Consider the following 27,207-nt stretch of genomic DNA (forward strand, 5'->3'; position numbering starts at 1 on the left):
TTCCTACTAATCTTTTCTGGCATCTTTTAACATTTGATAAGTTGCCTTTGTTCCATTTTGAAATAACAACATTCTGGGTTTTTATTTTTTTTACCCTGCCTTCCAACTTCTTTGAAAATTGGGTTGTACCAATTAAGGCTCCGCTGAAGGGCTGACAAAAACTTCCTTGTTTCAAGTTTAACTCTTTCTGGTTCGGCCTGTTTAATCACATCAGCCATCTTGTTACTGGGATCGTGTTCCTGGTCATACTGTTGTGGAATTGGGTACTTAATGCTTAATTGTTACAGCTGCTTCATTATGAGCCAACCGTATATAATTCATACATAATTTGGCACATTTCTATTATGACCCACTGTATTTTATGCTTTGTAAGTAACATATTAGTTTCCTATTCGAGAGAGCCAGTAACAAATGCTGTCAGTTGGTGGCAGAAAGAAATATGGATGGGTGGAAGTGTAAAGTAACAAGTGCATGTACTTAAAAACTGCACTAAGTTTACTTAGGCCAAGTATTTGAGTAAAGATACTCTTTTTACACTCCACCATCCCTCTCAGGAAGTTTCATCTCCCCTCAGTTAAGTAAACAGTTTAAAGTATTCCCCTTTTTGGATAGAATAACATTCCGGGAGAGAGTCATATCCCGGCCCTGTCTACGTACAGATGGTATTACAAAGCAAAGACAAAGCAGATAAGCAATGATCATCAGACACATTTGAGTTGACAGACACCGGGTCAGCTGTGAGTGCCCGTTCGGAATCATTTGGTAAAAAACTTTGGTTCTCAAAGCCGAATTTGGAAAAGACCCAAAGTCGCTGTGTTAGTTGGTTTAGAACCCCTTTGTTAAAGGCTGAATTCACAGCAAGAGAGAACCTCATGCAGAGTGCAAAGTATGTGTGTATCCGTGTGTGTGTGTGTGTGTATGGCTGGGAGTGTGACTGCAGCCAGGTCCAGAGGATGTTACCCGTGATGATGTCCTCAATCGCACCATCTTTGCCTTCGTAGACGTGCCGGCTGTCTTTCACCTGTTTCCTCCTGAGCTCCTGGATCAGCTCTTGCTGCTGCCGCTTGCTCTTGTGGGAGGGAGACTGAGGAGGGCAGACAGAAAAAAGAAAAACAAGACATGACAACCGTGTTATCAAAAGTTTCTCCCTCTCGTAAGTTATCGCCGATATGCTTTTGTTCCTATCGCAATGGCATTTGCACTTGTGAGTTAATTGAATAATCACTGATCCTGAGCTGATGTGATGTGGCTCAGCAGGGTTTCAGACTATAAGAACTAGATACAAGTGTGCCCAGCAGGCAGTCGGTGCTCAACTAATCCTACGATCAGGACTCTGGAGGAAGAGAGGATGAAGCGGATGGGGAGGAAGTGGAGCCGCTTACCTTTTAGTCAATGTGATCCCCCGGAAAAGCAGGGCGGAGGAGATAAGGAGGAAAAGAGGGGAGCCGAAGAGTTGAGAGGGAAACTCAACTTACCTTCTGGTCTTCCTCCATCATGGCCTCTTGTTCTAGAAGTTTCTCCATCATAATCTGCTCTTGTCTCTTCCTATGCTCGTTGTCCTCCTCCGCTTGCTGAAGAGATTACATATTAAATCCATTGCTGCTCAATTACAAGTCGTCACAACGTAAAAAAAATAATTATTTATCGTTCATTTATCATTTAGGTGGTTTGGACTTGTCAGCAGCCATGAGAGTTAAACAACTTGCATACCATAAAGTGTTTTACTGAAAGCCAAAGTCATCAATATACAACTGCATAAAGAAGCGGGGTTGTCTGTTTGTTCTGGATATGTAATCATTTATTTGTAAAATTCTTTCACAATGATCACACCAGACGAATGAAACCAAACTCACCCTGTAGGCCTTCACGAATCGCACAAACACAGGGAAGAAAACGGACGGAGGTGTGGTTTTGGAGTTCTCCCCAAAGAACTTTATCACCTCATCGAAGGCATCCTTTTTAAGAGAAAGGAAATAAACAAACAGGATTCCTCAGAAACGTCTCAGACGATCAACGTGAACAAAGGGAGCCGTTCTCATCCAGCGCTACCTGTGCAACCTTGGCGTCATCCTGCAGCTTTTTCAGCTTGCTCTCGTTGTGTGTGATGAAGTCTTTGAGCATGGTGTTGTGACCGTGTATGCTGTACTCTCTCTTGGTCAGCTCCATGCCTCTCTGCAGCTCCCTCACATCCATCAGGACGTTGTCCAGCGACACTGTGCGAATAAAGAGTGTCACAAGGCTCCACACCCGAGACAGAATTTTGCATAGGTGGAATGATACTTCCGAGTCTCCCATGTGCTGCACTCACCTCCTGCAGCTTTTTCAACGTAGTGCAGCTCGTTGTAGAAGAGAGAAACTTGCGAGTACTTCTCCTTTACGACATTGGCGATGTAGTGCAGCAGTGTTAGCTTGCGGTCCGTTGACTTGGTATCAAGCAACTGCGAGGAAAGTAAAAGAGACGGCAAACGTGTGAAGGTGTAGAAGAAGAAAACACTTTGAAGTGTGGCTTTCGGGGTAGGAGCGAGCAACTCACTAAGTCTAAACTTTGCAGTTTGAATCCATACACTGCTCCTCTTTTGCTGCTGTTCATGTAGTTTCCAAGTGCCAAGATAATCTGCAGAGCAAGCAAATAAGTCAAAAAGGAAGCCATGCATACACTTTAATATTCTGCTCAGTCCAGACACAGAACATTCAGTTACCTCTAAAATCTTCTTCAGCTTCTGTGATGACTTGATGGACACGGATGCTGCAATGACAGCATGCAGTTGCTGCGGGAGAGCAAAGAGTTGAACAAATCAGTTTCAGCAAAGCATCGTTGCTTCGTGCCGTAAAAACACCAGAGAACCACTAAGTATGAGCACGACTGTGTCTACATCTCACCGGCGTGAGCATTTGCACGCTTTCAGTGAAATTGCCGATGAAGGCCATGATGGTCATCTTCTGCATGAGCCGCTCGATCTTGCTGAACTGCATCATGAAGCGGTCTTCGTCCGTCAAGCTTTCAACAGGCTTGCGCTCCTTCTCAAACTGCCGCAGGACTTTGATCTCATTCTCTGTGGGCTGGAAACGCATGAGACACTCCACAAAGTCCACCGGAAGTGTCCGTAGGTCGAATCTGGAGGAGGAGGTGACAGGGAAGGAAAGAGGTGAAGCATACTGGAGGCACAAAGTGACACACACTTGTAGCTGCATGTGGGCAGGCTTTTAATATAAAACATTTACATGCATAATACACATAAAGTATCAATTGCCCACTTGAACATCTAAAACTTGAGCTGCTAAATACAAGCAAACACTGCAAGAGCAACAGGAGGATTGCTTTGGGTTTCTGTTGAAGGCTTACATCTGAATGGCCTTGCAGATCTCCTCAGATGTTTTGCCCACTTTCCTCAGCGTGATGGCCAGGTTCTTTGCCCTGTTGGAGTCCAGCAGAGTCACCTTGTTGGGTCCCTTCTGGATGATCTTCTGCTTGCTCGTGGTGAGGTCGATCGTCGGGCCCTGAGCTTTCGTCTTAAACATCTCCTCAAATTCATCGACATTTAGGTCCTGAAAGGCAGCAAGGACGCATCGTTATTGCGGGAACTGAGCAGGAAAGTAGTTAATTCTGAGTGGGAACAAAGTTTTAACCTCGAGTATCCTCTCATCGTCAATCTCATTGAAGACAGTCCCGTTGATCTGGTTTGGTTTCAGGGCTACCCAGTTGAAGACAGGCATACGGAACTTGGTCTTGATGGGTTTCTTGATCTTAACAGCTATACATGACAAAGGAAAGTTAGCACCATATCTAATCTACCATCAGAGTGTGTACAAACATACCTTCACATACATGCAGGGGAGGGGATAGACAGGGATCTGGAACTAGAAACACAGGAACCGAATGATTTAACTCAACGTGTATAAGTCTTTCAAACAAAACAGAGGGGACACTTTAACAAGTAGGCTGAAACCTCTCCGCCTCCTGGCAGCAGAATAAGGCCAAAGGCTACACCGGTTCAGTAAACGGTGCAGATTGTGAGGATTACCTGCCAGGCCTGGGGACAAACTATTTATTGGGCAGATTAAAACTATTTGTAGCCACCGGAGCTGCTTCAGTGAAGCTGAAGGTTGAAGTGGCGCCCTGCTACTTCACACAGACGAGGTGTCAGCAGGGACGGGAAGATAAAGCTGCCACGGGAAAGACAAACAGCATTCCAGCTCTGCACAATTCGTATCACTTTAATCATCTGCGTGTCACTGCGGGTCACCGTGTCTCAGCATGCAACCGATGCTTTGAAATGTGGCAACACTTCATTCATGTAAAACACTCAGTCACAAACCTACAGCAAGGTGTGAAGGCAGGACATGCAGAAGTTTGAAATGCGGCATTTTCTTTGCTACTTGAAATGATGACGGTTTGACAGCGAATCCTACCGAGAGAGGGAAAACCGCAAAAATGGGAGAGATTCGAGCAGATCTTTAAAAATCTACGTTTAGATAGAGGGCTAAAAGTAACGGGGGGATGAAAAGGTTTGAGAGACACGTGAAAATGATCAGTAACCACAGAGCGGCCTGAATTCAACGGGTGGGTCCTCTCCTGATTTCAAATGAAAATACCACTTTCAAAACTTATGGGAAAGCAGGGGAACAAAGGGGGGGGGGGGACACGACACCAAACATGACAGGCAAAACCTACAGAAAAGTTTGATGGGTCCCTCTGGTTGGCAGAGAAAGGAAACAATTCAAAGACATATTAAGAATTTGGCAGATTTAGTTAGAATGATTACACAGGCACATCTCAAACACACTGGAAGGAAAATCTGTGACAAATCAATTGTCACTGTTGTGTTTTTGACTCAAAAGGCTTCTCGGGGCTCCATTCTTCATCAAAAAGGTTTTACTTACGCAGGCAAAGGCGTATTAAAAAAAAAATGTGCCCACAGCTACAGATAGTGCAGGTTTATCTGGTTATGAAGCTTACTCAGAGTCTGTCACTGTGATTTAACAGTACTGATCATGAGCAGGAGCATGCCTGAAGGTAAGAGTAGAGCAGTTTCAGTCATAAAAATGTCACAAGTGAAAAAACATGGGATGTCTTTGTGTTAAGTGTCTTGATATTTACACACTGTTTTGTTTTTTTTGTAGGAGGTTAAAAATTTTTTTAAAAAAGAATCAACATTAAGCGCCCCGGTACGATGTGGAGACACCAGGTCACACCAGACCAGCTTTAACAGTCCTTGGCACAGACTATGTAGTCTTCAGGAATAGTTCTCCAGGCTTCTTCAAGGACATCCCAAAGCTTTTCTTTGGATGTTAGCTGCCTTTTGTTCCGTTCTCTGTCAAGATGATCCCACACTGCTTGAATAATGTTGAGGTCTGGGCACTGGGGAGGATTCATCCATCCATAAGACCTGTTGACACTGACTTCCAGTCCACTTCTTGTGTCATTTGGCATAGCTCCCTTCCTTAGGTCCTGTGTCAGATCTTTGCAGGATTTTTTTTTCTAATGTCTTAAGTACATCACTGACAGATACTGTTACTCTGCTCTAGTTTTTTTCAAATTTTTATGCCTGCTACTACAATTTCTTAAGGACATACTGAGATATGTTTTTAGCTCATAGCTCTCTGGGAATCATCTCATAGGTGCAAAAACAATCATTTCATATCTGTCAAACTGTGTTATGTTTGGTGTTTTTCATAGATGCAACTAAAGAAATGGAAACAAATGAGGAAACATGATGTGTCTTTGCAACAGGCTGCTGATTCATAGTGGCAAACAAAACAAAAAAAACAACACATTGCTCTAGTCGTGGTCAGGAACAAAGAGTCGACTAAAAAAATGTGTGTATTGAAAGAAAATCAGCCACTGTTCAAAGAAAAACTCTGAAAGGCCCTCTTAAAGCCTGGAGAACTGTTGTTCAAGAGCCGTTCAACAGATTATATTTTGCTTCCAAGGAGCCAGACATGTTTCTTTTTATAAAGAAATGAGTGATGGTCCAAGATTCAAGCACAGAACGTTACGTTTAATGCTCTGATGATGGCAGTCATGAGCTGTCCAAAATCTAACAGTAGCTAACACCTGATATGATTGATCACTAAAACGATCGTAACATGCATGACTTGATGTGTGCTTTCGGTCAAACTCACCTGCTAATCCAGAGTTCATGATCACAGTGGGCGTCCCACAGCCGGGCAGTGGGGGGGGCACAGGAGGAGGTGGAGGAGGCAGAGGGACAGACATCTCTGAGGCCATGCCTGGGGGTGGAGGGGGCGGTGGCGGAGGAGGGGGAGCCGCAGCATGAATTGCCGTTGTTGGTCCGTTCGGCACTGGGAGAGCAGATAACAGATAAGTCCTGCTGAAGTAAATCAAGTGTTTTCTGGACTGAAAACAAAATATAGGTGAATATACAAAAAGCCGTCCTGCAAAATAACGAACCTAAGCTTGATGTTGGAAGTTTGGAAAATGATCTTCTAAACCAAAAACTCTTACTGATCAGGGCTTTTCTCATACTCATCAGATACAAGTTATCCAGCAAATTTTCCCAAACTATTATAAACCTACGTGTGCCGTTCACTGGCAGTGGAGGGGGAGGAGGAGGCGGTGGAGGCGGAACAGGTGTGCAATCTGCAACTCCTGCATGGTTCAGACCGACAGCAACACCGTTTCCTCCTGTGGTGGCACCCGGCACACCCTCCACCCCAGAGGGATGAGAAGGCAGGATTGAGATGTCTCCATCTTTCTTTTTGTGGATCTTGATGGTGCCCTGCTTTTCCAGCTCATGGATCTTCTTCTCCAGGTTACTCTGTCGCTGGATGGCCTCATCCTTCTCCTTCAGCATCTGCCGCAGTGAATGCACCTGCGAGCTGGTGTCTTTGTAGACCTCCTGTATGGAACAAAAAGAAAAAACAGGGTTGGATGGAAAAACTCAAAGGAAACCCGCTAAGTATCTATGAACAAGCTAAGGTGTTAATAGGTTAATAGGTGTTAGGGCGGAGAGAGCAAGTCTGACCCTGATGGATTCAAGATCCTTGTTCCTTTGCATCAGCTGCTTCTCCAGCTCCACAATCTTGGCCATGGCTTCGTTCTCCATGTCCTGCAGCTTCTCCGTCATCTGTGAGAACGACATCCAGGAGGAAAAGGTCACAGAGTGACATGAACTTATTGCACTGACATCATCCAACTCAATATGTCAGAGAGATCCTGTGGAGTAATGTAAAAACATTCAACAAGTACACATTTCCGTCTTGACATGCTAAAAACAAACACCTAAATATGTTTAAAATGTTTGTGTTTGTATCTCTTTTCTTGTGGCATGAGAACATGAGATCCCTGTGGAGCCCAAAACAGGCTGCTATTTTCCTCACTTTAATTTACTGTGACATCAGCTTCCTAAAGTAAATACATATCCCTTTTGCGGGAGAAGGGAAATGAGACTATGCAGTCAGTTTCACCAAATGTCAGAGAGAAAAATCAGCATTCGAGGGCTCTCACATGCGACATGTTCTCCTCCAGCTCCTCCACCCGTTCCAGGGCAGCATTTTTGGTCTCTGCATCCTCCAGCAGGGCTCCCACGTCAAACACATTATCTAAATAGGCTTGGATCTGGACCTGCAGCTTATCGCTCTCCGTGTGCTTAAGTTTCTGGAAAACATAGACAAAAAGTGAGTTGAGTAGAGTACTCATTTTTTTCCAGCTCACTACACAAGGCCAGCGTGGATCTCGCCTCTCCACAGAAGAGGAAAAATCAGGATCTACGAAGCTGACATTTCTCTGAAGTAATGGAAAAGTCATTATTGACTCCTTCTCTGCGGGTTGATGTCTGAGGGGGGGCCGTAATGACTATCAAAGCTGACTTTCAAGACTGGGAGCGCTCAGATGAATAGACGACAGTTGGTTTTCTAACAGCGTTATGTCCAAACTCACATCCAAGTAGTCGTCCAAACACAACTTGGTGAAGTCGAACTGTAGATGAACTCTGAAGTTCATGTCCTCCACTGAGTGGACGACAATGTTGATGAATTGCATACATGCCACCTGGGGAATAAAAACAGGCAGAATACAGTCAGTAGAATAAGATAAACAGCATATACTGTAATGTTGCTACAGGGTTTCTTTAAAAAAAAAAAAACTAACATTGTGGATTTGGTGCATTTCAACATTACCTCTCCTTAAATGCATTATTTGGTTGGCAAAGTAACTTATCAGAGATTAAAATGATCTAAAATATCAACTAAGCAAGATCAGTTTAAGAGAAACGACTGCCTTGTGGGAGCTTGCCCAAACAGATCAAGGGGGATATCGCTCCACAGTGTCCTCACACTGAAAAGGACTTCATGAAGTTCCTGGAAGACGATCAGTTGTCTCCATGTGACATGGCAGCTTGACAAAGTCTGTTTGCATTAATGTCTCTGTCAGGCAAAACAAAGTACTAAAAGTGTTGCAAGTGTTCATCTTTAAACTGGAAGGATACTCTGCGAGTTTATTTTGTTTGTGTTTCACTGGAGACGACCATGAGGACACCTGAAGTCCTTTTCAAAATATTAAACATTTTTCTAAGTCCAAGCACCTGATTTCTTTATTTTTTTTTTGTAAATCCCAGTTGGTTCATTGCTGCTTCCTTCGCAACTGCCTGACTCACGGACTGCAACTCAGTCTACTTTCTCAAGTCTCTTGGCAGCGGTGAATGACTAACTGGGAGCACACTCAGCCTGGTCCTCTTGAGCTTAAAAAGCTTCACAAGCCATCTCCGGACACGGGGTTTTTGAGGTAGTGCAGCACAATCAATAGTAATTAGGAGTCTGTATGGGCTTACCATGAAGTCAATGTTGTTGTCCTCATTCTTGAAGTACTCCATTAGCCTCTCGAACCGCTGTGTCTCCACGCATACCTGCAAAAATTAACAACATATTCAGTGTTAAAAAGAAGGTATAGAGAGCAGCCACACATGGAGTTGCAGATTTGAAAAAACTGCAAGAAACCTCTCTACGAATCAGGGCTAAAAAAAAAAAAGAAAAAAAAAGACTATCGATTTTACCTGACTTCTGTACTATCATGAGTATTGGGTGGAATTAAACAGTTATTCCTAATTACTGATAAATACCACACAGTTTCCCATGATATCAGAAAGTGGAGCAGTTTTCAGATCGATTATTATAATAAATCACTGATACGCTGTCGCTTCTTCTTCACAGCAGACACAGAGCATTTGTGTTCAGTGAACACAGTTTTTTTTTGCCAGAAAAGCTAATTTGAACTGGAATTTGGGAGACAAAGGTAAAGAAGAAGGGAAAGAGAAACGCTCGAGTTCAGACAAGTCATCAGGATGGCAGCAAGGCCAAGAGGGTATTAAAGAAGTTGGAAGGAAGTGCATCCTAAAAAGCCTCTCCCTTCAGCAACATATCAAAGTCACCAAAATAAAGCAGATAGCATTACCAGCTAATAGCATAATTCTAATTTGCCTCCAATGCACAAAAAAATCATTACATTCTCTCACAGCTTAAACTATCTGAGCATTTCTCAGCCTTCATCTCATTAGACTAACTACTTTCTCCCGAATCCTTATTCTCCCGCTTTTCCCCCCACTGTCGCTGAGAGCAATGCTCAATATTTCATTCAGGGGTGTAAATATTACATTAACTGCAGTTGGCCCATATTTGTTGGCCGTATGCAACAAAATGGGGCTGCTGTTAGCCCCCACTCTATCATAAACCTCCCACTCCTCTCTCCAGCAGCCATAATACCTCCCTCCAGACAGGCAAAGGTCAGGAAAGGATGTCTGACACATCTGTCTTCTTGCTTTCTTTGATGTGCCTAACAAATCCTGTCAACGTGCACATGCACAACTGTTGTCTCTGATGGCTGTTCAGGTCATCCTGTGTTATGCAGCTCAACCAGTGTCTCTAATCTGTTAACAAAGGGATAATTCCTAGATGCCATCCCTTTGAGGCAATAAGGAATGTGCTGGAGAAGCATTCCTCCACAGCTGAGTCACTGTTTGAAACTGCAGGGTCAGAACGTAAAGACATATTGGTCTCTTAAGACCACGGTTCACAACTCCATGCAGAATATACCTCCTTAAAGTTGTCGAATGCAGAAAGAATAATTTCGTGGCCTCCTCTCACGAGACAAACTGCCGCCAGGAGCTCCAAAACCAGAGCTTTAGTTCTGTGAGAAAGGGGGAAATAATGGTAAGAATGGTTAAATGTACCAGGGCAGCAGCAAGCCTCCACTTCGACTCAGAGCAACTACAGTGGAAAGTAGTGTATTTTGAGATTGTATCGGCACTGAAAGTAGAATTGATGCCAATTACAGTGTTTACTGCAATCAATGTCTTCGTAAGTCAAGTATACCTCATCAAATAAATCAACTTTAACAAAAAATCATTAAGGACATGAATTCTGGTTTGAAGAAAAAAAAAAAAGTACATAAAAGAATTAAAAGACTGGTATGCCTGATCCGTGTGAATGTGTGCATCTGTGTGTGCATCTATGTGCGCATCTGTGTGTGCATCTGTGTGCGCACATCCCGTTTCCACCTCATTCACACAGGATTTCTCAGCTTGGATGAGACAGAAAGTGACAGGTGATGCAAAGTGGTTCCACATCCACATTAGAGGGCATCCTTTAACCCTTGGGCGTGAAGTGAAATCACAAGCAGACACACACATATACAGCAAGTATATATATACACACACACACAAGAGTCCCTCTTGTCGCTGTCTCAGTAAGCAGCTGCCAGACTTGTGAGATGCACCAGTGGTGCCATGACCAGCCTGTCGGAATGAACAGGTCTCTGAGCGACAAAAACACTTGCTCTGGATCAAACTGCTGGTACACGGAGACTAATATTGTTCGACTGTGGATGTGGACCCAAGTTATATCTGGATTAAAATACTTCTTGTTCACGCACTGTATCTTTAGATGCTTTTAACTTCTGGTTTGAACTTACCTTGGGTTTTTATTGTTGAGACTTAGTGCAATTTCATTCACAGCATGTGGGTGTGACATGACCATGTTGAAGCCATACTGGTTGAGGAGAGATAAATGAGAGGGACAGGGACAGAGACAAATAAGATAGTTAATAGAGAAGAGGAGCCACTGAATAAGCAAGAGGGTATTCCTCTACATAATAAATTAAAGATGGAGAGCCAGGAGTGGAATAAATTGAATTTGGCTTCAGTTAGATGATTATGTTTTAGCCCAGGAGAACTTGCAGACCGTCTGGAAGCCACCCCCCCGTAGATCGCAAAAGGCTGACCTGGTAGTTCATGATGGCACGCAGGCACATGATGCAGACGTGGACATCGTCTTTCTTGCAGACCAGTCTGGAATTTTTCAGCGTTCTCCGGATTGGCAGTGTGTTGCAGCTAAAAAGGGTGATAACAAAGACAAGAAAAAAGTATTTGAAAAGAGAAAAAAAAGTGGTCCGTTTCTGTCAAATTCAATGTCAAGTCTGTATGTGTCTGAACAGTAGAGTAACAAAAGGACTGGTATAAAAAGAGAACAGATGCCATTTGTAAATGAGCCTTGGTAACACCATATCTCTTTCACATAGGGAGGCTGTTAAAGTGCCATGCCACTTAACATGCACAAAGGCTATATATTCTACAGCCACACACGGGGCCACAGGATGGTATCGTGCAATTGTTTTAATCTAACGTCCGTCACAAAGAAATCACTCACAGTTAACACAATAGTGGCCAGTGATTTGCGCGCAACGCAGTCATTTTGCAGCTTTATGTGGCCCAAAGAAAACAACAAGTCCACTTCTTCTTCTGCTGCTGATGGAGCAGCAAAAGTACTAAAGGTTATGCAAGGCAGTCAGAGCAAAACATTTTATGTTCAGACTTTCGTCACAAGGTTCAATTACGAACCAGAGTTCTGGGGAGGGGGGCTGGTGTGTCTTCAGACTACTGTTAGACACGCTGTCAGCTCCCATGCCTGTAGGCGTGACTCCTCTGTGACTCACAACAAAGTTTGTGAGTATAAGTGTGTGGTTGTCTTCAAGAAGCAGGCTGCAGACAAAAATGGAGCAGAACTCATCTTTAAGTTCACTCTGCTTAACACGTTGTGTTAATGATCACGCAAGTGTACATGTGACACAGAAAAACCGTGCCAGCTGGGTGTGAAACAAACTCCCAACAATTCATGGGACTCCTTCTGACAGATCTGGAGTGCCTACTTCTCGGAGCAGTAAAAACAGTCTTAAAAGGACTCGTATCAAGGAGCTTTCCTTTCCAAACAAATGACCAACCATACTGAGGTACAGCTGAATTTAGAGGAAATGAGTAAACGGTGTTTCTTAATCTCAAACCAAGTGATTCCATAACACAAGCTAGATGTAAGGCCTTGGCCTTCTTTGATACGTCTGAAATGTTTTAACTGAACTTTATGTGACTAATTAAACACAACATTGTGGATCCAATATGCATCTGAAGAACACAGAGGACAGAGAAAAATAAATAACTGAGAAAACTGCAGCAAAAATCTTCAAGAAACTGAACGCAACTCAAGGAAAACCAACTAAAAAAAAATTCACCCTAATGTGAATCTCACACACACCTTGAAGTTGAAGCTCAAGTGCCAGAATGAATGTGGGAGAGAATTTCAATATTTTTAGGGTGCTTGATGAGAATTGTGACCAGTAAAGTTGAATTAACAGTAAGGACAGACTGAACGTGTGGCACAGGTGCAGCAGTCGAGAAGAAGATCAATTATATTGTAGATCTGAACTCATCTCTGAGGATAAGGAGAAAGGTGCAGACCAAGGCAGAGATTTATGGTCACAGCTTCAGTGAGATATGTGATCAGATACAAAGTTGAGGATTTATTCTTTTATAAAAGAATCCCAATTGTAAATCATCTCAATAACTGAATATAAGGGTCACATCAGGAACAAAAAATATGACTTTGTCAGTGTTTTAGTTACTGTAAATGGCATGGCATCACTATCCGGAGGTCCATTTTCTAAAACTGAGACTGGAATAGACAAAAGATTAAGAGATTGCACCACAAAGCAACACTACAACTACAACTACAGGCTATTAACTACATGTCCACACGTTACTAGTTGACTCCTAACTCCTCAGACATACCGTCTTCTTTGAGAACACTTTGGACAGTTCGTTGTGCTCGGTGTCCTTCAAGGTGGCAGTTAGAAGAAAATACATACGTAAGACTTTGGCATCAAGGAGGTAGCAGTTACTGAGGTTTTCATTAGTTCAAAGCCTACCTAAAGAGCATAAAAAGGGAAATAGTTTCTGTATAATGGATGTCAAAACCTGGGGTAATTGTTTAATTGCCAGGGAAGGAGAAAATGCATCCAAAATACAGAAAATTCTTAGGAGCTACCTATTCGGACTGTACTGGTTGTTACCTAATGTTAAACTCTTGCAATGCTGCCGGAGAAACTAGGCTAGTTTTTGCACGGAATGGCATTTAGGGAGCCACACAAGCTGCACACAGACACAGAGGCAGGAACAATGAATGCAGAAAAACCCATTTGCTCTGAGGAAAGGAGAATTCAGTCACAAGCGCAGGAGGGGGGGAGACAGGCTGGCAGTACAAATAATTCACATCCCTGACACAGACAGACGTACAAATAAACTGGGCAGCTCTAGCAGGGAGGTATGAAGTACAATGAGGCAAGGGGTGGGGGGGCTGTGTATGGGAATGCATGCGTGAGTGCCTGCCCGTGGCATTATGTGTATGTCTGTGCCTTAAGAGGGAAGAGGGAGGCAGAAAGCTGACTGTGAGCCAGCAGGGCGTAGCTGAGACCTGCCTGCTGTCGAAGAGTGGCACACAAAAGAGCAGATGACTACGGATGAAGACCGGGACAAAACAGAAAAGACAGTCAAGCATGCTGTAGACACTCTGACCATTTACACATGCTGGACATGGCTGACAGCAATGACACAAGAGTAACATCATTATTACACATCTGACAGGTGTAAGTCTACATTAGAGAATTCCAGGAATTTCATGGTTTCATGGAAAACAATCCAGGAAGTTCTCATCCATGGCTGGTAATCTTGGATTAGCATCTAAATTTTAAAAGTGTGTTAAAGTACAAAAACATGCATTTTTCTTCTATGCTACATAGTATCTTACAGATTTAGCTGGAGAATTTGCTTACATAAGTACAAGCAACAACAACAAAAAAACATTTATGACAAGAAATGGCCACCCGGCTCGTCATGCAAAGGTCTCATGTTGAGATGACATGTGCTCCATTGACTAATGTTGTTTGTGTACAATGTGTTCAGGTTGAACTAGAGGCACCAGAAGTGCTGCACCATAACAACAATGTAGTGACAGGAAAGATAAGAGGAATAATGCATAACTGAATGGGATGTGTGCTCTGGAGCATATATTAGCATGTTTTATTAGCATATGAGTTACAAGGGTTATTCTGATGTTTAGAAATACTGAGTAAAAAGAAATCGTCCCAAAAAAAAAAGCACATTCTTCTGTCACATGAAAAGTTGTCAGTCGTGTGTCACAATCTTGAGTCCAAAAATCCAAAAATAGACCCCCCCCCCCACACACACACACCCACACACTTCCCCCGTATGGGTCTTAAGCCATTTAAAGTCTTACAGACCTCATGACTCCACAAAGGGGGCAGCTGAGGCATCATATGAAATGTGTGACTTCTTAAAATAATCACACTGCTTCATTCAAGCACTTTGCAAGAAGCGAATGATCAAAGTTGACTGTAAAGACTTGTAGATTAGACAGATAAGCATGGTTAATAGTTCCGTTGGTGTTTACCAGTCAGTGAGTGGGCCGTATGTGTGTGTGTTCGTTGTACCGTATCATGGAATGTCGCCCAACTCGGGTGATGCCATTCCCAGTGATGGGAGACGGCAGGGTGCTTCCTCTATGCAGGTCCTCTATAGAGCGGCTCCATGGCTTAGACTTATCCATTGCAGCCTCTGTGTTGCTGTCCACACACTCGCCATCGTAACTGCGCCACCACAAAAACACGACATAAAATAATTCACCATCACAACGTACATCGACATTTCTTCAAATTCAACTTTTTTTTCTTTTTTTTTGCTTGGTCCAAGTTGGTGGACTAATCATTTAAGCTAATAATCATCAAAATCTCACAGCACACTGTGGAGCTCATTTTAAGTATAATATTTTCTTATAAAAAAATGATTTAATAAGCAACCACGGCAAAAATTTGATTAACAAAAGTATGGATGCAAAGCACAAAAAAACAGTGTATGCGTTAATAAGAAAAACATCTGAAACATCTTGAAATAATATGAAACAACAATAAAAGAAGACTTCAGTTTATAGCATGTCCACACAGTACACCTGTACATACAAATACTGTTGTGCCATCATGTGCTGTTCTCACAAAATGCAAAGTCAAATCCAGGGGAAGGGAGAAAGAAACTGAACCTTTACAGGAGAAATGGACGCAGTAACGAGTCAGTAATGTGCCAAAATCTGCTGCCTTGCAAAATCTGACTGCTTTCAAATTCTAATAATTTCAATTACACCCAATAGTGTGTTTATTTAGTCACATGCAGGTGGGGTCATGCATCACTAATATCAATCATAAAAATGTTATAATCTAGAACATTTTTACAAAAATGCTTTAACCCTTTTTTTTTTTTCATTAAACACTGATTTTGGACTCAAGGCTTTAGCACTTGAGCACACAGAACTCCACTGATATAGGATTTTTAAGGCTAATTCTTCAAAAAGTCAAGGTTCAAGCATAAAGATAACCCAAGAGCGGTCTACACAGACCTAAACGGGATTCCGGTTTCAAAAAGCCACGATAGAGACCGCTGAAAGTCAAACTCTGGGCTTATGAACGCTAGTCTACCATCTAAAAACGGACGCCACGATGGCTACGTTCAGTTTATTTTATTTTTTTCGTAATTTAGACATGAAGAGCGGGAAACAAAACCCATGTTTTGTTGTAGTTGGCAGCTGCTCAGGCACACGTGTTATGATCCCTTGCAGCTTTAGGACCAACCTTTTCCACAATTTTTATGTGCTCCTGCAGCACTGGGTAAACAGAATTTTACTGCTAACCATTCATAATGTGGACAGACGATAATAACATATGGTGAAGTGGAGGGGTGAATTAAAATGTAACGATGAGGCTCTTTAGCCCTGAACAGGGACCTTGTGAGTGACTAATAATCACCCAGTCAGTTCATGAATAGAAGCATATGAGTGGTATAATACATGGTGCCAGTGTGTCAGCACTGGGCTCTGAGTGACTCAGTGTTTCTGACAACCAGGCAGCAGTGATGGTGGTGCTAGCGCTGCGTGGAGATGCACCAGCGGCTATACAGAATAGTGTCGTTGTGTTGGTTATCGGCTCTGCATACATGGCAAAGTGGCAACAGAAAGAAGCGTGTCGTGACTTACGTGACGGCATACTGTGCAAACGAGAGATACTCCACCAGCACATCCAGGCCTTTGTTCTCTTCATTTAAGAACTCCCTCACCCAGCTGAGGAGAAAAGAAAGGAACGAAAAAAGTTAGCGCCACAAAAGTTACTGGCAGACGAAACTCCAGGCACATTTTCAAATGTATCTACTGAGGAGTTACACAGCCAAAAATGTAACGAGCTGTTTGAAACACTTCAAAGCTTCTTGGCTCAGAGCAGCGAAACACATCACGCATGCATGCGTTCGCAGAAGCATCCATATAAGCTTAACCGGCATCTCATTATTATCTCTTCCTCTTTTTCTGTTCCTCTACCACACACACAAATAATTCCCAACTCTGGGAAGGACAAACCCACATATTTCAAGGCACCACTTATTTTTCATTGTAGCCACAGACACTTTGACAGGCCTGATTGCTGAGCGATTGAAGAAAACTTGCAAGATATAAAGACAATGACAGGCTTTTGGTCTTTTGATGAAGATGTAGGACTTAACGGCTGCTTCTCCACTGGCTCCCCTTAGGTGCAGCTGAATCAGAATCACCAGGTGCCTGGTAGAGTTGCTTGTGTTTTACAAGAGATCAGAGGTGTGGCTTCATCGGCCCACATTACTACAGGATCCCAACTGACAATCCAGCCATTCACCACATGCTGGTGACCGCGGTGCAACATGTCAGGCACAAGCAGGCCTGCGAGGTGCTGGGGTTAGTATCTGCAGTGACAATCTGCTTATTATTCTGCTGATAAAATGATGTGCTTCACCTCTGAAAAGAAGCAGTAATCATTCACTGCCTGAGTGGGAGACTTTGTGCTCCTTGCTATCAGCAGACCGCACCCTACTCGACCTCCCTCCAGCTTTACGGTAATGCCTCATTGTCTTACTCTGGATAGGCTAGATTTTTCATGTAATCTAGTTAACAAACATGAGGTAAAGAGTTAATCCTCGTAAACAATGATTTAACTGCTCAGCCGGGCTGACATCGTCCCTGGCATCGAGTGTGTTTTGGTTTAAAGCGCCGAATCTGATCAGCGTGTAAACAGTGTGTGGGAGTGTGAGAGACGGAGTTGTCAGACGAATGAGGGAATTTGTGCGAGTGTCGGTGAAACGGACAGATCCAGGGAAAGTATGTGGGAGGAAAAGAGAAAAACAGAGGGATAAGGAGACACGGCTCAGATTGGGAGTATTTTCTCTGCTGCATGCGCCTCTGGTCAGATGCAAATGCTCTCATGGCTGCCTCCTCCTATCCTATCCAGGACCTCCACACCTCCTGTAGCCACTCACCTGCGAAAATGCTAATTTAATTTGCATTCTCATAATGAAGCCATGGACCACGCACACAAAGTTCTGCTCCTAAAACAAACTTACTTTTCATTTTGACAACAAATCCCATTTATCAATCTCCATATGCAAATGTAATCATTCCTTGATATATACAGATCTGAGAGGCAAACTAATCCAACTGCCAGCCATATTAACCGTTCATATTAACCAAGTATTGCTCCTGAAAGTTGACAAATCCATGTTAATTTTCAAGGAATACATGAAATTTGGCCACCAAAAGTAAAGTCTTCCATCTCAGAACTGCACTTTCATCTTTTCTGGATATACAGCTTTAAAAACAAATATACAAGCCAAATGCCACAAGTGCCATTATCTCAATCTCATTCTTCTTCTGACACTTTCCAAATTGAGCTATGTTTCAGCAAAACTATACAAAACGTGTATAATGGGTTTTGAGGTACGTTTTCCATTATTTGGTGGCCGTGTCAGAGGCTCCATTTTCTGTCACTGAGGGCATAATAGGTTTTAACATACTTCTGACCCAAAGACAATGTTTGATGAGTAAAATTAATGGAGTTCGACCTCAAAATGTAGATTAAAAAAAAGTGAATGGTGACTAGAAACACTGCAGCTCTGAACTACTACACACACCAGCACAGGGCAATGTCCAACGCTTCTGTTAATCAGAGTGTGTAACGAGCTTCCATATTATGACACACACACACACACTCACACACACACACTGAAGTTCATGAGATTCATGAACCGCTGCAACAACAATCAGCTAAGGAACATGTCCATGTCAAAGAGTTTTTCTTGCTTTAATACTGCATTAATGGATGACCTCATTTTTTTTATTCAACTGCTGAATGACGCCGACACTGCAACATGCCCCGTGTTGATTTTACATCCTTTTATTCTTAGTTTCAAACTAAGCAACCCATCACAGCCTTTAGTGACACAGCTCTATGAACTTTGGCTCATAGTTTCTACAGACTACAGCAAAGCAAAACACTTTCTTGATTTTGTGAGACTCTCGGTGAGATATTGATCTGTTCTCAAGGCTGACTGTACGGCACTGGCTCAGAATCAGCTGCCACAGGTTAAGGCTTGTTATCTTGGAATACCTGACATTGCACATGAATACATCAGTGTTTCATCTGTTGTGAAATCTCTTCAGCTCTAGCAATATCCTTATTAATATCTCCTGAGGATGGCAGATTTAAACAGTGGAATTGTGCAGCCAAACGACTGAAAAAAGAATCCGTTTTCCCTCCAAAGGTTTTTCATGTGTCAGCTGCTTCAAACAATCCACTGATTCATCTTTTTTCATCTCCACATGGCTTTTGGTGTAATATTAGGCCCTAGCATACATTCGGATGGGGGATGGTGGTGTTCAGTGTCAAAGTCTACATCTCCGGGTGTCTGGAATGCCAAACTTTTCTCCTGAAATCTAATAACATCATCTGCAGAAAATGCAACACCACAGCTTCACACAGTCCTGCAGTGACTTACCCTATATGATTGGTCCGTAACGAAATTTCCAGTTCTCTTAAGACTTGGGTGGACTCCTGTACCCTTCGTCTGAATTTCTGAGGAAAGAAATAAAAAAATAAAAGTTGGGGAGAGTTCAATTTCATCACACCCCTGTACATCCACAAGCAAAGGCACAGAGTTGAGAGATGTTTTGGCTAGAGAAAACTCTTTAGGACAGAGATGTCAGACGAACAAGACAAATAGGAAGAGGCAGCCACAGTGGCATTTAGATGTGGGAGCGAGCAGGCCGATTAGAAAAAATAAAAGAGATTAGAAAAATAAAAGGATAAAAGATGGGACTGAGCGGTTCTCCAGACTTTGAGATGGGCCTTTTACAGAAGAGTAACCATTAACTAGGCTAAAACAGAACACCAGCTGTGAAAATAGGTTTTTAACGGCCTGTTTCGACTGCTGTGGCCATCAAATAAAGAGGCTGACTCTGGTTATTTGATGGCCGCACCTTGTGAGTTAATTCCTTAAATTGCTGTAATTCCTCCTGGAAGCAGTATGATAAAAATCAGGACACCCAGCAGCTACGTAAATACACAAATAAATTCTCGTCTGTGTCACTGCTGCCACAGCTACAAAAAAGAGCTGCTGAATGGCACGTACGGAGGTGCGAGCCAACTACTGAATGAGACAGAAAGTAACGGGTTCCGTCATTTTTGGCATAACTTTTGATCCACAAAACCGACAACAGAAAGGCCCTCCACACTGTTATCCAACTCCAAGAACAAAACAAGCCACGTGACTGACCAGTGGTGATCAAACAGACTCGCAGCGTGAAGGATGGGGGAATCCCTGATGAGAGGGAGGGAAAGTGTTGCATCAGAGGAGAGGCGAAGAAAGAAAGAAAGAAGAAAAGAGAACATCGCTAACTGGCAAAACATCACCGTCAGTGTGGTTTGAGATGTGGATTTGTAAGCTACAGTAGCTCTTGATAGATGCATCCTTAGAACAAAACTTAAAGAAAAACAAAGAGCTGAACGTGCCAATTCAATTCAAATCTGCATCATGATCAGTGCACAAAAGTTTAAAACAAAACCAGTGCAGATGCAATGCAACAACAATAATCCTATTTCAACAAGTATTTTCTTGCTTTTGTATCATTATTAACTCAATTTCTTTTGGACCATTGGCTGTATTAACCGTATCATTTGAAAATGTTTTGTATAATGAAATGTTTTATGTGATTCTATTCATCTGAGGAAGAAGAGAAGAGAAGAGAAGAGGTTTCCATGATGTGTTTGAATCGGGGAGGAAACAGAGCTCAGCCTATTATTAACATCCAAAGAGAAGAGAAACGTTCCCATAGCTTGTTCTCTCTAGTGTATGTCTTTGGGCTTGGGCGGTGTGTGTTTGGAGCATGAGGAGATGAGAAACAGAGTGTTTTTATTAGGGAGGAGTCATTTGTGTGCATGTGTGGAAAGCAGAGCATATTTTGGGGTACTGCGCAGGCCCCCAGAGCCCCCACCAAAAAAAAAAAAAAAACGCCCCACACTCCACACTTTAAGTGCTACCAGCTGCATCACACAGAGAGAGCAGGAAGAGAGAGGAGTCGACAGTGGGGAGAGAGGGTGAAGACGGCATGAGGGGAAAGAAAAAAGAAAAAGAGGAGGAGACGAGGAGGGGAGCAGTGAAAGAGAGGAGACTACACTGAGAATATGGAGGGGGGGGGGTGAGTTTTGGGGAAGTGTGAGCTCAGGAAGGGGTCATCCTGGAAACAAATCAACGGCTGATACATTCTTGGGGACTAGTTGGACTGGAGCTCTTCCTCCTTGGCTGGCTATTGGCTGGGAGCTGCTCAGAGGAATGCACCGGAGCCTGCCTATGGAAAGCAGAGGCAATGACCTCCAGCTCTCTCACAGTGGCACAAAGTGGCAATTGTTTGAGTCTGAAGAAAAGGGGGATGGATCAGGAATGTAGAAAGAAGCCCATAACTCTTTCTTTTCCTCCGTGTTTCTTTTTTGTCTCTCTGTCCATCTCTTCCTACCCCCCTCCCCTCTATCCACTCTTTATTATTCTGTATCTCTCCTTTCCTCTCTCTCCATTGCTCTCCTCACTTTACTCTTTCATTCAATCCCTGTGTGCCTTCAAGTTTTCATTCAAGGCTAAGAGAAGGCACAGGATTCACATCAGGTTGATGTTTCTAAAAAAAAACAAAAAAAAAACAAAAACACGTGGCAAATAAAAATGGGGAAGAAATGAAGGGATGCCTCATCTAGAGCAGTCTAATATACAACAAACAACGTGCTTTTATTAAACATGACAAACTTGAACAAAAGAACAGGGAGAAAAGGGAGGATCAGCTCTGCTGGGCACACATAACTGAGTTAAACTGAATGAGCTCCAGCAGCCATGTTGAATTTTTTACACCAAACAAGCCTTTAACACAATCACTGTCTCCTTCACGGAATAGTTTCACATCTCGAAAAATACACTTTAACACTTTTGTCAGAGAGTTCAAGGAGGATTATGTGTGTACGCCATCTAGAGCTAACTCAGTTTATCCTTACTTTACACTTCATTGTCAGCATTGATATATAACAACTTAATAAGTGAGTTTTCAAAGCGTTTGTTGGTGGATTCTCTCTGTTTTCTATACCTTGTACCAAAGTACCTTCCTTTATGTGCCTTGTTTCCATACTTTATGCTAAGCTAAGCTTAAGCTTCAAGCTGAGCTAATATCAAAGGATTGATATCTGATGGACAGATATAAGGGTGGTATAACTATTTCAATCCAAATCCAAATGAATAAAGCAAAAACGTGTTTGACAACAACAGCAGCCACAGAAGAACTGATAAGCGTCGTCTGTCCAGGACATATGTCTCAATTCTCCTTCTGAGATTTAAAGTTTGCAAAGGAAACATGATAGGTCACAACTAGATCCCATTAGCTGTTGCGTCTGTACTCAGATGAACTTCAACAGCAGATGTGAAGGAAGTAGAAGGGCTACTTCTGGATTGGTACCGACAGTCAGATTAATACTGGCTGTCAACAGGCCTGCATTTCTAACACCAAGGCTGCTCATTAAACAAACAACCAGTATTGTACAATGTTATGTCTACTCCATCTGCTTCGACCTGAATCAATCTCCTCTTTCTTCTCAAGTTTATCAGATCTCCCAATCGTGTAACCTCCCAAGCATGTCTAGTTGACTCAAGTGATTCAACTTCTGTGCTCGTGTGGACACAGTTTATAATGCAAAACGAGCTGTGTGCAAATGTTCTGTGGAGCACAACCTGTAGATAAAAGTTTTAAATGTAATCTTTTTTTTTTAAATAGTAAACCTACTACACAACCTTTATTGGCGAATCTGCGCAAATTCCCCACTAAGCAAGGTCGCTCCTAGACCTCAGTAACTCATGTCACAACATGCTAATACTATGTGGCACGGTTTGTGTATCATAAAAACATCGCTGTCCTCCTTCTTACTGTGCTCACCAGAGCTTTAAGTTTATTCAGCCCTGCCTGGCTCACTGCAGTTGAAAGTTTTAAGCCCAGTCAGTACAAATTGAATTATTCAGCGATTTGTTGTAATTCTGGCAGAGTCTGTTGGTTAATTTGTTTATCACAGAGGCCGGTCTCCCAGTATTCCCCCCCCCACCCCTCACACATCGTGGCCAAAAAGACTTCATTTTGGCAATGTCTGAGTGCTGGCTGATACTTGTCTCTTATGGAGCCTCTCCTCCTACTCTATTCTGCTCCTTTCAAGGAGGCCAAGAAAAACAGCCGGGACTGGCCGCTAAGATGACATGAGGCCATTTTTAATCATACAGAAAAGACACTCCTGATGTTTTCCTGTGAGCTCCTGCAATTTTACAAGGACATGTCAGTGCAGCAATAAGTCTTAAAGTCTGTCCGATTATTTCTTTCAAGTTCCCCTTTAGTACTTTTTTTGCATTGTTCCGTCTCTGCCATAGACCTGCACTTCTCCAGCCTGGTAATCTAGTCAAACAACTGTCTCCTTTCTCATTTAAAGGCTGAACACAGTTCTCTGTATGCTGGTGCCTCACAAATGCATGTCTACGATTTATGACATTCTGCTGCTACTTAGGGGCAGCACGAGAGGCGCGTAGAACAATCTGAGGACTGCGATTGGTTGAGATGGTACTGTCGTTGGTCCTTTATCTTTACTCTGGTATGGAAAGGACAGAAGTCAAAGTGGACAATGATGCTTTGTGATGGTGTGAAAATAAGTGCTCAGATTGATGGGTGCAGCTCTTGATCTGTGCTTTTTACCTGTGCTTCATTGCTTCTCGTGTTGTGAAATTAGTTGATTTTGAACCCTCCCGGCTTGAGCCAACTTTCAACCAATTAACATTCGATCAACACGTAACATCATCTTAAGAGCCAATGCAGCTCTTAAGCTTTTTAAAGGACTGCATGTCTGTCCGTCTGCATTAAAAAGAAAATGTCCATCTGCAGGGGCTGAGAGTGACGCAGGTGGATACCTCCGTGACTTAATGGGTTAGCTGCCCAACACTATCAAGCTGAAACGGTGCATTTTGCTACATATCATAGCAAGACAGGAAAACTTTGGTCAATAAATAGGTTCCACCCCAGCACTTATATAAATGACAGTAGTCCAATTAAAAGGTTTAAGTGAGCTATATCTGTAGCTCAGCTTAACTGTACATGGAAATGAACCAACTGTTTCGTAACTTAAGTTCCCAAGCTGTCTCCTCCAGAACCCCTGCATGCAATCTCAGCTATGGAAATATCCTGGACATAGAGATAAAGGGTCAGAGAGGAAGGAAAAGCTGCCACTCTAGAACAGCCAGGTCACTGGAACAGGAAAGCCTGTGAGACAGGGCCACTCACCTTTCTTGTGACTGCTGGGTCCAGATAACTCCTCAGCTTTTGGAGGTACGTGTGAGGCGGGTTTTTCACTTGGAATCGCTCCTGTCAAAAACACAAAACACTGCGATATGAGCAGGAAGCAAGGAAACGAAACAAAGGACAGGGGCTTATGAAATACACAGAAACTTTTGTGGCATCATGAACAGCAGTTACATCTGCTGTAAAAGTTAGAATTTAACATCAATTCCTGGCCGATCCACACAGTTCTCGTCAGTTTGTAACTCAGAGGACCACACTTAACATTATTGAGAAAATTAAACCATTTGTATACAACCCTTCATTTGCTGGAAACCTCAGATTATGTTACACTTTAAGAAGGAAAATATCGATAATTTCCACATTCACAACTTGCTTTAGACATGACAAACTTTCATACAATGTCACCTTTTTATTTTCTTTTTTTTACCTCAGGTGAAAATAAACCTCAGACACTATTATAATGTAGATTATGAGGATTTTCTGGGAAATATTCTTGTGGAAATTAACATTGCTAAATATATTTGTCAGAAGGAGAAGTTTATAGCATGGAAACGCTGCATAAAAGCATAGAAAACATAGGGTTGGTGACCAGTTTTGTGTGAATAGATAGACAGATACTTAATCCCGAGGGAAATTCAAATGTCCACGTACATGTCCCAAGTTCAACTAGCAACAGGTTTAAGTTCTCACCACTGTGCTCCAAATATAAATACAAGAGATTAGCACGGGATTTGGATCAGTGTGTTGAGCGGGAAGCAGTATTTAGATTGGGCTAAGCACCATGGCACAGCAGTGAGAATGATTTCATTTACTGTCAGTTCAGGGTTATTAGTAAGGAAGTGTGACGTACAAGCTGGAATGAAGAGGGATAACAGCGCTGTTCCTCAAACCTGCACAGTCACATTTCTTTTTGTAGATAAAAAGTCAGCCATTAGCCACGCAGACCAACTGCTAAACCAGACTTCAAATAAGAGTCCAATCCAAGGTATTCAGCTTTTCTTCCCACCCTACGAAAGGATCCCAGTTAAACATCGACAGGAATCTGTTCCTTCATTAGTTATTTGACTTATTCCTCATCTGAAACGTGCGTTCTTAAAGCCGGTAAGTATGCCAGGAAGTCCTTGGACTAATTAGCTCAAGGACCGCTGTACATCCACACACCAAAAAGTGCATTGAAATAGGAACGTTACATAGATACATAGAACGTATCTCATACAATCCCCCTCAATTATTTATAATCGTATTGTACTCATTCAACTACGTATAACAAGATAATGAAACGAAGCAAAATGTCTTGTTTGCATAAATATTCCTGCATTTTCCACTAATTGCAGCCCCTTTGCCTTTTAATGGTGGTCCTCATGTTTCTTTTAATATGTGACTAAGTGTCATTTTCTAAAACGATGACGTCAATTTCTTATCGACCGTATACTTCTGTGAGGCCAGAGTGAAAAAGGGGAGTCCAATAACGATTAGTCAGATTTGCCAAAAAGGTGTCCCTCAAAGGCTCAAAGATCACTGATCTAAGACTAAAACTAATAAGTGCACAGAATCAAGGAATCACAATTATTTGTTCAGTAATCAACTGTTAAAAATGTCATGGTCACGAGGATGGGACCTCTCAGAAAGTTGATCAGAAAGTCTGCTTATTTCTAACAACCGAATACAAAAAAAAGGTTATTACACAAAGCCAGCGTCTCAAACATTTAAATAAACTCATTTACATGCCGTTTGAACAGCTTGGAATTTACAGAAAATTTATGATAATTCAGTAAAAATTCAGTTGCCTGCGGCTCATCATCTTTGTTCACTTCATCTGGAGATCACAGACACATCTGTGGAACATTTTGTGTCCCCAACTTCTTCATTTGAAAGCAGGATGAGGTTGACTCTCCTTCCCATGTACAAACTCCGCAGTTTTCGGCACCCGATCCCCCAGTGGTCCCACCAATGAACAGTCGCGTCCTCACAAGTCACAAAAGTTCTACAACTAGCAACTAAGCCACTGATCTCCTCATTGATGGATGGCAATTTTAGCCCAACAGTACATAAGCTTGCTTCACTTGACATTTTAAGGCATGACATGCTCAGGATAATGTAACACATCCTCGCGGGCACCCAGGGAGCGTTACAACTGAGATTAAAAGATTCGATAGAAGATACGATCATCTGCATCCTGCAGGTACCTTCATAGTGGATCAAATACTTTAAACTCTCCACTCTCTGTGCATAGATACTGAGATGAGATCAGCAACATCACATTTGTCACTGCCAGGCAGTCTGTCTCACAAAAACAGGAAAGACTAAAGCAGCATCAGGAATGGGAGTCACTCTCAGGCGACAGCAGCAGGCAGACAGACAAGACAGCTCAGCCTCGTTTCAGCCTCTCACTGCTTAAAAACTTTAGGGGAGTGTGCAAAAATAATAAATACCTTGACAGGTGCTGTATATCTTCTGTTGCGTGGAAAGAAATGTGAGGAATGCAAATGGGCTGGAAGTACACGGTTACACAGACTACATTATAGAGATCACACATCTGGTTTGGAGGAGTGCGTATAAATAGGTTCCAGCGAGCTCTAAGACAGTTGCAGTTTGCCTGGACAGCAGGTGTAAATTACATCTGAAAGCTGAGCTCGACTTCATCTGAGAATCTGCTCGAATGAAAGAGGCTAAACAGTTGATTGCAAATGGCAGGTAACAAAAGTTATGGATGATTTCTACTCCGTAAAATGACTGCATTTAAGTGGCAAATGGTTTGTTGGCAGGAAAGAGGCCATAGTCTCAAATTTTGTGGCAATGAAGTCTGTGTTTGCATCAGGCACACTCTCCATATTTCAGAAATTCTCACAAATTTGCGAATATCGTCTACTATTTCAACCTCTGGTGGCATTTGCTTTTCAAGGAGAATGCACCTGTCATCTCTACGTCTCCGCCTCAGTCCATCGCTGTTTCCATGGTTACATTAAAAGATTTACCGTCTCTACGACACAGAAAATGCGTTACTTCTATGCCGTCATGAGTATAATTACAGGGGAATTAAGTTTAGAGTAGTAGTTTTGGAGCTGACCTACACTGTGAACATCACCTCATCAACAAAGGATGCACAAGATGAGAAAGCTCCCCTTCTTCCTTTTCAAGAGGGTGACC

The 27,207-nt window shown here is 42.5% G+C and overlaps 1 protein-coding gene across 3 annotated transcripts in view; it reads right to left on the reverse strand.

The window, feature by feature from the left end:
* Nucleotides 1-27,207, reverse strand: part of fmnl2a (formin-like 2a) — a 46,514-nt gene that overhangs the window by 4,621 nt on the left and 14,686 nt on the right. For all 3 annotated transcript variants that reach the window (XM_072397148.1, XM_072397149.1, XM_072397150.1), the window contains exons 3-25: nucleotides 24,043-24,123; nucleotides 19,197-19,273; nucleotides 16,378-16,461; nucleotides 14,789-14,944; nucleotides 11,234-11,342; nucleotides 10,925-11,001; nucleotides 10,048-10,141; nucleotides 8,790-8,864; nucleotides 7,901-8,011; nucleotides 7,469-7,618; nucleotides 6,987-7,088; nucleotides 6,539-6,860; nucleotides 6,124-6,303; nucleotides 3,628-3,752; nucleotides 3,344-3,546; nucleotides 2,881-3,115; nucleotides 2,700-2,768; nucleotides 2,534-2,614; nucleotides 2,309-2,438; nucleotides 2,050-2,213; nucleotides 1,854-1,955; nucleotides 1,476-1,571; nucleotides 961-1,084 (exon numbers count right to left, since the gene is read on the reverse strand). In XM_072397148.1, coding sequence (XP_072253249.1) covers nucleotides 961-1,084; nucleotides 1,476-1,571; nucleotides 1,854-1,955; nucleotides 2,050-2,213; nucleotides 2,309-2,438; nucleotides 2,534-2,614; nucleotides 2,700-2,768; nucleotides 2,881-3,115; nucleotides 3,344-3,546; nucleotides 3,628-3,752; nucleotides 6,124-6,303; nucleotides 6,539-6,860; nucleotides 6,987-7,088; nucleotides 7,469-7,618; nucleotides 7,901-8,011; nucleotides 8,790-8,864; nucleotides 10,048-10,141; nucleotides 10,925-11,001; nucleotides 11,234-11,342; nucleotides 14,789-14,944; nucleotides 16,378-16,461; nucleotides 19,197-19,273; nucleotides 24,043-24,123 — 2,947 coding nt within the window. The remainder of the gene's footprint in view (nucleotides 1-960; nucleotides 1,085-1,475; nucleotides 1,572-1,853; nucleotides 1,956-2,049; nucleotides 2,214-2,308; nucleotides 2,439-2,533; nucleotides 2,615-2,699; nucleotides 2,769-2,880; nucleotides 3,116-3,343; nucleotides 3,547-3,627; nucleotides 3,753-6,123; nucleotides 6,304-6,538; nucleotides 6,861-6,986; nucleotides 7,089-7,468; nucleotides 7,619-7,900; nucleotides 8,012-8,789; nucleotides 8,865-10,047; nucleotides 10,142-10,924; nucleotides 11,002-11,233; nucleotides 11,343-14,788; nucleotides 14,945-16,377; nucleotides 16,462-19,196; nucleotides 19,274-24,042; nucleotides 24,124-27,207) is intronic.

This window comes from Leuresthes tenuis, unplaced genomic scaffold, assembly GCF_036924035.1.
Source record: "Leuresthes tenuis unplaced genomic scaffold, fLeuTen1.0.hap1 SCAF_12, whole genome shotgun sequence".
Taxonomy (NCBI): Eukaryota; Metazoa; Chordata; class Actinopteri; order Atheriniformes; family Atherinopsidae; genus Leuresthes; species Leuresthes tenuis.